The sequence below is a fragment of the Nanorana parkeri genome, unplaced genomic scaffold (assembly GCF_000935625.1).
Source record: "Nanorana parkeri isolate BGI_ZX_2015 unplaced genomic scaffold, ASM93562v1 scaffold1551, whole genome shotgun sequence".
NCBI classification, from domain to species: Eukaryota; Metazoa; Chordata; class Amphibia; order Anura; family Dicroglossidae; genus Nanorana; species Nanorana parkeri.
This window is the reverse complement of record NW_017307819.1, coordinates 72920-83704: the sequence shown is the minus strand read 5'-3', so window position 1 is coordinate 83704 and position 10785 is coordinate 72920. Positions and strand designations below refer to the sequence as shown.

Below are 10785 nucleotides of genomic sequence, written 5' to 3'. Positions count from 1 at the left end.
ATGATGTAGGGGACACGGCTGAGATGGGAGTCTTGCCTACCTCAGTGCATCATTTGCTCTGTGCAGGACTGACCTATCAAACTGACAGCTGAATCCAGCAGATGACACTGGGAGAGTGCACCGCTCCGCTGTCAGTGTGACAGCCACACGTTCGGTAAACCCAGCACAGTGCCCAACTGTCATGGAGTTCTGAGTTCTGCACAGGGAATGACATACCATCCCTGTGTAGCCTGCAAGACTGAACTATCAGTTTGACAACTCAGATCCAGCTCTGAATTCATTCATGAATGACCTTTATGTGGAAATTATCAAAAACACACGCACATTTTAGCCCCTTAATAACCCTCAGTGAACCCTAATTAGTTTTTATTAACTGCCTCATTCCATTCTACACTTGGTATTTGTATGTAAAAATTTGCATTCATTCATGTTTGTAGCACCAAATTAAAACCAATATATATCTCTGCCAGAAATATGATTCTAGCTCATTTATAAAAGGGACAAATTGCAGAAGAGAATTTGTAGTTAAAGTGGACATTTACCCCCGCACTAAAAACCACATGGAGCTCTGCATGCTGATATGAAATCCTCTTACATTCCTTAACCCCTTCCCGACTGATGATGGGATTATAGGGTCACAATCGTTTAGTTAATTAACGACTGGTGACAGGATAATCTCCTCATGCAGTACAATATGCGCAGGTCTGCAGAGGCACCAGCATTCATTGAGTTACTGCTGTTGCTAGGTTCCTCAGGGGCCGAGGCAGACCCTCAACAGCAGATTAGGTAGTCACAGCATTATGATCACAGCGATAAGTAATCTCTGTGATTGCTGAGCCGTGACAGCCAAAGAGCCGGCAGCTGCGAGCCAGCTGAGTATTATAAACTGATACATAGCTTCTCTGAGGAGAACACTGTATTCTCCTTGGAGATACTAAGTATCAAAGCCCCTGTAAATAAAATAAAAAATAACCCCTTAGTGCCACCTAGTTTAACAAAAATTAAAAAAAACATAGAAATTAAGTTTTTACTTTTGTTTACATTTTCAAAAAGGACAAAATATTAAAAAAGTTAAAAAAGTTTTAAAAAAATACATTTAATAAAAAATTATAAACAAAATAAGAATGTATACATGCACATGTCACATCAAATCAAAGCCCATTTTGTCCTTTAAATAAGGGTATACAGGTGAAACTCGAATAATTAGAATATCGTGCAAAGTTCATTTATTTCACTAATGCAACTTAAAAGGTGAAACTAATATATGAGATAGACTCATTACATGCAAAGCAAGATAATTCAAGCTGTGATTTGTCATAATTGTGATGATTATGGCTTACAGCTCATGAAAACCCCAAGAACCCCAAATCCACAACCTCAAAAAAGTAGATTATTACATGCAATCAGTAAAACAAGGATTGTACATAGAACAATATCGGACCTCTGAAAAGTACAAGCATGCATATGTACTCAGTACTTGGTTTGGGCCCCTTTTGCAGCACTTACTGCAATTACTTTTGCACGATATTCTAATTATTCGAGTTTCACCTGTATAATATGTGTAGGTGCAATGAATGAGGAAGATGGAAATTATGGTTAAATAAACACATAGCAAAAATTGCAAAATTACCCCGGTCCCCAGGAACGAAAACAATTTCTGATGCTGTCACTAAGGGGTTAATTAAACACATTTTGTTTTTGCTTACAATTATTGTTTTTCTACTTCCACTCTTTGACATCCCAAGCTTTGGTACCAGAGGACCTTGTCCTGGCACTGCAGACCCCAGAGCTTTCAGCATGAGCCTTTTGTAAGCTTCATAATTTTATGTCAGAACTCACACTGCAATCTTTTGGGGGGCACCAGTGAGGCAGTGATGGTGACTCAACCTCCCCCCACCACCACCACCACCACCACCTTTAAGGGTGTAACTTTGTGACCACTATGAGGTCCAGATAATTACTATGAGTACAATTATTGTTCTCCAACACTAGAGGAATTGTGTTCAAGACAGATATTAGACAGACTGGAGGCCTCTTTAAATATTCCATTATTTTATCCATCATGTGTAGTTCCAGACCTGCACCCTTTTCTAAACTGAACCTGTTACTTTCATCTAAAAGGTCATAGTACAGCCTTCAGTTAAAGTGTTTCTCCAGTCATTTTTGGTTTGTTGGATAGAGTGGGGAAGGATTAGAACCCCTGTTAGATTTTTACTGCTACCTGGGCCCCCGTTACAGAGATTAGCCCTCAGTTCCCATCAGGGTAGCAACAGTATTACCAGACAGGAAGTGAGGGAAAATCTGCAACAGCAAACCAGACAGGAAAAATGATTTTAATTATTAGAGCAGAGGAAGGCTAGACCCCCAGTCAGCTGTGTATGGCTGTCTGGGTCCCTATTGCAGATTCTTCTATTGTTCCTATCTCCTAAAACCATCATCATTGTGACAATAAGTGATGGAAAATCTCTGTAATGGAGCCCCAGATAGCAGTAAAAACCTGAAAGAGATTATAATGTTGCTCCACTCTATTCAAAACTAAAAACAGCATTTGTGCTGGACATACACTTTAAGTAACAATTTAATGTATTCTCCACTTTCTAGATCCTAGAAAGTGATCTAGAAGTCCCTAATCCTGAAACCTACAGTCATTCCTTTTCTGGCTGCTGATAATATGTAGCACTTCCAGCTTTCTTTGTTACATGCATTCTCAAACATAGCCACTCTACATACAAGACTGTTACTATGAGCAGAAGCATGGCGTTAGTAAAATCTTGCTAAAAGATCATTGTGATATGTTGCATGAAGAGCGAATTACAGTTAATTATATCTGTGAAGGTTCTCATTTATCCTGGTCACGATATAGCTAGTAATAGTTAGTCACAGTCAAAACTGGATTTGTTCTGTCATTTTAAAGACTTTTTTTTACATAACTCTTCCAAGCCACTTCTTCAGTTCTAATGTCAGGAGGATACACCAACATTTATATCCACACAGGTAGCACAGAGCCCTTAATCCAATATAATGGAATGTGTCAAGGCAGATGTAGATGGTCAAGAACAGGATGGGAGGTGTGAAACATGTGTTACCATTCCGTTCTAGTTACATAATCCCATCCTTTGGTGTTATGGAGTCTATATAGGTGTTTATCCTTTGATTTACATGGCTAAAGGTTTTAATTGTGGTTGAATAGATGGAGCAGAGATGTTAAAATGGCATTGTATGTCGAAGGATAAATGGTGTCAGAGGCCACCACCTTTGTTCAGGGATAGTTGTTCCAGTTTGATGCAGATGGCCTTTCTTGCCTTTTTGGAACCAGTTGTCCTACAAAAGTGAACAGAAGAAATAATGCCTCTTGTGAACCAGTTGTCCTGAAGAAGTGAACTGGAGACCAGAAGAGGTGGCTTTCATAAGCTACGAAATGTCTTCAACTCTACAGACCAAGCCCAGTTGAATGTGACTAACTATTACTAGCTACAGTTAATTATACTTTACCCCCATAATAGTGTGGTTATGAACCGGTAGACATACGGCTGCATTATAGATGTTAGTATGATCAGTGGTAGACTAGGCAGACACCCAGTATAATTATGGACGTTCTCTCACCTGCAGGTCACCACGGGAAGCACAGGCTTGGCTCTTGTTGTGGAGCTGTTGCTAACCTTCCAGCTTGTACTCTGTATCTTTGCATCCACAGACAGCAGAAGGACTGACAATGTTGGATCACCAGCTTTGTCCATCGGACTTTCAGTGACCCTGGGACATCTTCTGGGGGTAAGAGATTGTAATAATGCTTGCAGCTTCATTTCTCTTCTGGGTTTAAAACAAGTAATGGTTTTATAAAGGGCATATGTTTCCTATTCAATATATATTTTATAATTAACAAGAGAGTTTATAATCAAAGCTTTGGTACATTTTAGACAGAGTATGATTGATTAGGACCCCTGATGCCCCTTTCACACGGGTGCCGTCCATTCCAATTAGCAGGGGATCCGTGCACGGAACTACTTTGTCATTTTTTTCCATCTTGCAATGGAGGAATAAAGTGAGCTTGCCAGACCCATGTTAGGTCTATGGGGAGTTGGATGTAAGCAGACTTGTGTTAATTTACATAAGATTACCTTTGATCCATCACAATCAGGTGCACCAAAACAGAAACTCTGTTCCATTTTTATTCCTGGACTTAGACAGAGTTGGGGGTAATCGGATGTAATAGAACGCACTTCTGTTTAGATCTGGCTGCTCATAGACTAACATTGGGCTTCAGATCAGATCTGCTTGAAAAACAGGTGTTGGTGATTATGCATGATTATGCATAACCAGCTCTGGCTGGCGCCCCACCCGTACCATCACTTGCCAAGAGCTGGCCAAGATGTCGGCCAGAGCGTCCCAGGTGGGGGGGCAGAAATGCATACTGCTGTACCTGCCGCTTCTCCACGTGAACCTAAGGCAACACTTTCAGGCTGACTCATTATAGAGACAGCCCTGGCCTTATGTATTAACCTCTGAGTTATATCACCAATCAGATTCAATATTTCAGGACAGGTCTCCTGCTGATTAATGGCTAAAGAGAAGTAACCCCAGTTAATACATAAGGCACAAAGGGTTTCTGTCACAAACAAAATAACTGTGGAAGAAGCATCGGATGAAAGCTGTCATCTTCTGAATATGACCCTCTTTATTTTCATTAGTTCTTCTCCTTGGCACAGTCCAGCAGTCAAAGAATGGCAAAAGCCAGTTCACATACTGTAGATATTGTGCTTCTTGGTAGGTTCCCGTTCATTGATGATAAAACATATATGCATTTTAAAGTGTAATTTTTCCAAACGTACCCGATGAACTTTATGCAGGCATCTGTGGTATTGTATAATAAAAGTGTTTATTTGTTCCAACAGATCTATTTCACAGGATGTTCCATGAACCCAGCTCGTTCCCTGGGACCTGCAGCCATTACTGGAATCTTCACAGATCAATGGGTGAGATTTATTTTTTACATACTACACCCTTTTTTTTTTTTATAAATCTTGAAATGAAATTTACTCTCCTGGGAGTAAAAAGATGACCTGATTGTCTTCTGATTGCTTTATGTTTGACTTTAATGTTTTCTGGTAAGAGCCCACATGTTACATAGAAGGTAAAGTTGAATAAAGACACAGGTTCATTTAGTTCAAACTGCATACTTATTTATTTATTACAGATATTTATATGGCACCAACAATTTACGCAGCTCTTTACATTGTGCACATTTCACACAGTAATAGTTATATAGTTTTAAGAATGTAAACTAACAAAATGTAACAGAAATACTATATACTTAATAAATTAATGCTTAATCCTGTTTTATAATAATTAACTAGATTTTTTTTATATAGCTAGCATAAGAACCTGAATATCTCTAAAAGAAGAACGCCAGGATTTCTTAAAATTAAAATCACACTAAACACAAGAGTTAGATCTTAAAAATGCATTCAAGTACCTTAACTATTAACAAAAGTGTATCTTATTTGTGTAACACTCGGCTGTAAAGCCTCACATTATCTCTGAATTGGTGCTGACACTGTCCTTCCTTCTGGAGGGCGCTACTTGTGTTCCCCATGGTCCCTGTGTATGTTGTAAAGTAGTCAGCACTCCAAGCTTGCTCCCCTGATGGACTACAATCTCATGTTTAGTTTATTAATTGAGTCTGTAGTTGTTAGAATACACATTATTGTATCTATTGCAACAACTCCTGCAGCATACATTTTCGGTCAGTAGATGGCAGTATTTATAAGTTCTGTTAAATCTATGGTATATACTCTGTTGTATTGAAAAAGGTAGAGAATAAAGCTGTGGCTTCCTTCCTGTTCTTATAAGCCATGTGCAGCATGCATATCTGACTGAGTGCATGTGTTTCTCTGTGAGGCTGTGCAAGACGTTCCAAAAGTAGTCCATTGCGGGAGGGAGCTTGGGAGTATGATTATTTATAGAACTCTATAGGCAACATGTATTTTATTGTTGTATGTGTCCTCGCTGGGGAGAATCAACATCTCCATTTGTCCTGGTGACAGCTGTCATTGAGGCTGAAAGTGATGTGGAATCAAACTTTTTAACACGAATAGAGGGGAAATCTTTCAATAGAGACATTTGTTATGGTGACAGCTGTCTAAGATGGAATTTTCTTCACTTTGGATAGATGTGTTCCTAATTCCTGTGGTGCCTAGAAGACAGGAAGTGAAGGAAAATCTCCTCAATGGGAGACAAATGGTAAACAATACAGTACAGAGTTTGGACTATTCCCTGCTCCATCCAACAATAAAATATTTACTTTAATGCGTCTCCTACTTGTTTTAAGAGCATCCAAAACAAACAGCAATGGCGTACATTGCTGCATCATCAATAACTTTATCCTTACAGATGAACACATTTATAATAATAATACAGACGGGGAACATCTATTATTAAATGGCTCATGATGAACAGATTATGACATACAGTACCATCCTGAAAAAGACTGCGTTATGGCCTTTTGGCCATGTGGCGTCCCCTGTAAATACAAGTTTAAAGACTGTTAAATATAAATGATCCCAGCATATTCAATGAAATATACACTTGCCCTTATTAAACTAATAATTTTCTTTATGACTTGTATTTAATTTATAATGAGGACTGTCATTATAATGATTCATACCTACAGCAAAGCGTTATTAACTTGACAACAATTTGCTTTTATGTTATTAAAATGTAACATGGGATGAGAATTATTACAATATAGAAACACAAGGTAAAGTATTGTTATAATATTTCAGAATGATCACATGGAGCTCTTAAAGTATCAATCTGCCCAATACTGATATTTTAGATCTTATAGACACTGAAGATTTAAACTACTTGATAATATCTTATGTATGATGGGTAATATATGCCCCCTTACTGGCTACATACTGTGGCATTGTGTGGCAATACCACTTTGTTAGGTGGCCTCAAAGTCACCCAGGCTTCTCAGCCATAGGGGGTGAGTGTCTCCAGGAAGAAATTACTTGTACCAGGAATTAACTGTCTTTTCAGTCCTTTCCTTGTTTTCTGGATCATAGTTGGGATCCTGGAGCCAGGAGATTTCTCAGAGCTCTGGGTGGGACGAAATCCCCATTCCTGGGTCCATGGGTTAGTAGTGACCAGCACCTAATTGTGCACCTGTGTAAAACCCTCATGAAGAGTGTGCTGGGATGTGTTCAGGGCCCCACCTGTGAGTCAGGAGAACTCCACCCAGGAGTCAGAGTGGAAGCCAGTGCAGCAGGGAGCTGCGGGTTTGTGGAGCTTATTGTGAGGGTTGGCACGTTATTGAGGTTGTCTGAAGGAACCAGGCAGCGGCCCTGAGTAATGAGGCTGGAGCCACAGTGCTGCAACAGACAAACTATTTTATGTTGGACTTCCTTTATTGTCTGCCTTTTGAAAGAAAAATAAAGGCTTTTTGTTAATGGAAAAACGCTGTGCAAGTGCTCTGTGTGCTCCCCAAAATTACAATACTTACATCTATTTCCCTGTAATAGAAAGGTTCTTAACCATATTGTAACTGCAATACAGCATTCAAGTATTTATGCACAATGCGCTGTATTGTGAGAATGTTAATTGAAATGACCCTGTCACTAAGAAAATTGTACGGAACATCAAATATTTTAATCGCAGTGTTTCCTTTACATAAATAATTTGTACTCACTTGCGATGTGCCACTGAACTTGCTAGAAATGTTGAATACTCCAGTTAGAGTCAATTCCCACCAGGGCCGTAGGAAGAGCGAGGTGAGTGAGGCACTCGCCTTGAGCACAGCTATGGGGGGGCCCAGCCAGGGCCTGCCTAGCTGTGTCTCCTCACCCCTGTTGCCATGGCGAGCACAGGAGCGCCAGGCAGCCAACTCCTTTTATGTAGCTGACGGGGAAGGAGCGAAATGGAGTACTATAGAGTGTCACTTGAGTGAGAGCTCTCAGTCTGCTGGGAATGCAGACATCCAAGATGGTGCCATCTCAGGGCATTTAGATGTCTACACGAGTAAATAACAGACATAGCATATACTAAATGCACATATAACCTTAGACCGCAATGTCAAATTGACAAAATAGTCATAGAGGTATAGTAGAGTTAAAGTGAATGTAATGAACCTCTTTTACTTGGTCTCTTTTGGTCTGTTAAATATGCCATTGAAAGCGTTTTGTTATATGTGATTGATTAGTGAAAAAGAATACCAGTTGATCCTGCCAGAAATCTTGGAAGCTGATAATTGAATGTGCTCTCTGCATGTACTGAATGCAATTAGTTACATTGTTCTCAGAAATATCTGAGGACTACAGAACTCCTCCACTCTCTGCTATGGAGAAAATTAGGAGGTTTCTGTAAGCCTGTTCTGTTTCTGTTGTCCTGATACGGAAGGGTGAGTGAGTGTTGTCACCCTAGGACAGGAAGTGTGTTACTGGCAGGATCACCGGGTTCAAATAAAGTAGAAATGTCTGAAAAATTGAAACAAATGCAGCCACCCCATTTTAGTATTGGTAAGATGCAATATATTATTTTTTGATTTAGGGTTCAATACACTTTCATTGATGTTGCTGTATTTGGTCTGGGCATCCAAACTTCAATGACCTTTGGTCATGGCAAAATTTACCAGCAAGCACCACAACATTGGCTGCAAATAGTCACATGACATTCGATGCCACAGTTCTTGCCATTAGAGTAGATGTAGATGCAAGGCACTGGACCCACATGGTTCTCTGCACAAAACAGGGGCCTTACCAATAGAGGGGTCACTCGGCTTGAGAAATCCACACGTGGCTGAGCCAAACACATGTATGTAGTCCAGAACTGTATTTTATTAATCCACAGAGGTACAGAGGTAACAGAAAACAGCCAGCATGTTTTAGGGGCCAAACTACCCCCTTCATCAGTGCTAATCAAGGAAACAACAACCAAATAATATTCATAAGAGATATACATAGGGAATTATAAATAAATAATAGTATGATACTTTAAGATTATATTCTTATAATTTCCTGTGCATATCTCTTACGCATATTATTTGGCTGTTGTGTCTCCTTTAGACCTAATCAAGGGGGATTGTTGGGCCCCTGAAATACACTGGCTATTCTCCTCTGTTAGCTTTGTGACATCCATGGATTAATAAAATATAGTTCTAAACTCTTACTCTTGATACATGTGATTGACTCATCTACATGGTTCAACTATATTTGGCTTTCTCAAGCCGCATGACTCCTATATTGGCAAGACTCCTGTGTTGTGGAGAGAAGTCAGGCAATTTGGGCCTAATAAATGTCTGTGTTTGGTGTTCTCTCTGGTTCATGTACATTTCATACACAAGAATATGTCTAATATATATATATATATAAAGATTGCATGTTTTAGGGCTAATATTAATTAATTGCCATATTTCTGCAGGTGTTTTGGGTTGGACCCCTTGTCGGTGGTATTTTGGCTTCTCTCACATACAACTTTGTCTTATTCCCACACAACAAGAGTTTGGCTGACAGGATCGCCATCTTGAAAGGAACATATGAGCCTGAGGAGGAATGTTGGGAAAATAAGCCAGAAAACAAGAGGCAGTCGGTGGAGCTGTACTCTGCTCATCCTCTCCCCAAGACTCCAGAGAAATTCTAGACTTGTAGGACTTTAAACTTTAAACCAACAAACCCCATTATTTATGCCTGCAAAATCTGAAGCAAAGGAAGTTCATATAAATATTCTGTATTGTCAGTTCTCTACAAAATTGAATACACTGTAAATATACTTATGTTTCATAGTACTTTAAAGCATTGTCTTGTCTTGTAAAGCAAACATAATACGTCAGGTTCCATTACATCTGATGCGGTGCAGGCAGTCAGTGCTATCAATGATGCTGGCTATACAGGTATCAATTCAGCAAACAATTCAGCTCACCCAAATCCTGCTTTGTGTTGGATCCAGTGATAGCCCTTTATTAATTCAGCATATAAACACAAGACCTTACGGTGATTAGACTCTACGTCATATTTGTTGTATATATTATGTCAGTCTGAGAATTTAAGCAAGTTCTATTTTTTATATTTACTTTATACTTGTATTATAAAGAGGCAAAAGCCAGGGTTGTATATGTCATAAGGTAATTGTTGGCCTATGCCTAGGGCAGCAAACAATTGTTTTATTTTCTTGCCTTGTCTGCTCACTTCTGGACACTTGTAGGTAAACTCATGGGTTTCAGAGAATTGTCACTAGACTCATAGTAGCGTAAGCTCCAAGCAGAATCTGGATTGTTGAACTGTACAGTGCAGTGGTAGGTCTACATATAAAGTAGAAATCATGCAGTAGAGCCTTCTAGAGTTAGTTTTCATGGAAACAATCAGGAGTTATATTTGAATGTTAAAAGAGTTGGAGTCAAGATGAACAATAAATGTTGTAAATTACACATTCCTAGAGCAAAGTAATCTCTATATACAGCCTAGAAGGAAAGCCAATTGGTTTTTCCCAAATAACAGCATGAAATTAGATGCATATGCAGTGCCACATAAAAAAACAGGAATCATCTTTCCTCAATTTGACTTAAAGCTGCCACAGTCTGAGTAGGAAAAAAAGCCTGTCCCCTGCCAGCATGTTGCAGAGTAAGACCTTTGCTTTCTGTGGGAAGGCAGTGGTCTATCTGCAAAGGTCCAACAGCTTTGCAATCAGTAATGCTCAGCCCCCCGGCGGATTGAAGAGCTCTGGTTCTCAAGGGGTGTTCCAGACCTCTGCTAAGGCTAGGGTCCCACTCTTGTTATTTTTTGGTTTTTTTAA

General features: G+C 39.5%; 1 protein-coding gene across 2 annotated transcripts in view; it reads left to right on the top strand.

The window, feature by feature from the left end:
- The window catches only part of LOC108798753 (aquaporin-5-like), a 13707-nt gene extending 3812 nt beyond the window's left edge, over nucleotides 1-9895 (top strand). Inside the window, exons 2-4 of one of the 2 annotated variants that reach the window (XM_018570536.1) lie at nucleotides 3624-3771; nucleotides 4893-4973; nucleotides 9418-9895. In XM_018570536.1, coding sequence (XP_018426038.1) covers nucleotides 3624-3771; nucleotides 4893-4973; nucleotides 9418-9636 — 448 coding nt within the window. In that variant the 3' untranslated portion in view covers nucleotides 9637-9895. Of the gene's footprint in view, nucleotides 1-3609; nucleotides 3772-4892; nucleotides 4974-9417 lie in introns of both variants that reach the window. The other variant, XM_018570535.1, reaches the window with a different exon arrangement.
- Nucleotides 9896-10785: the final 890 nt, after the last annotated feature.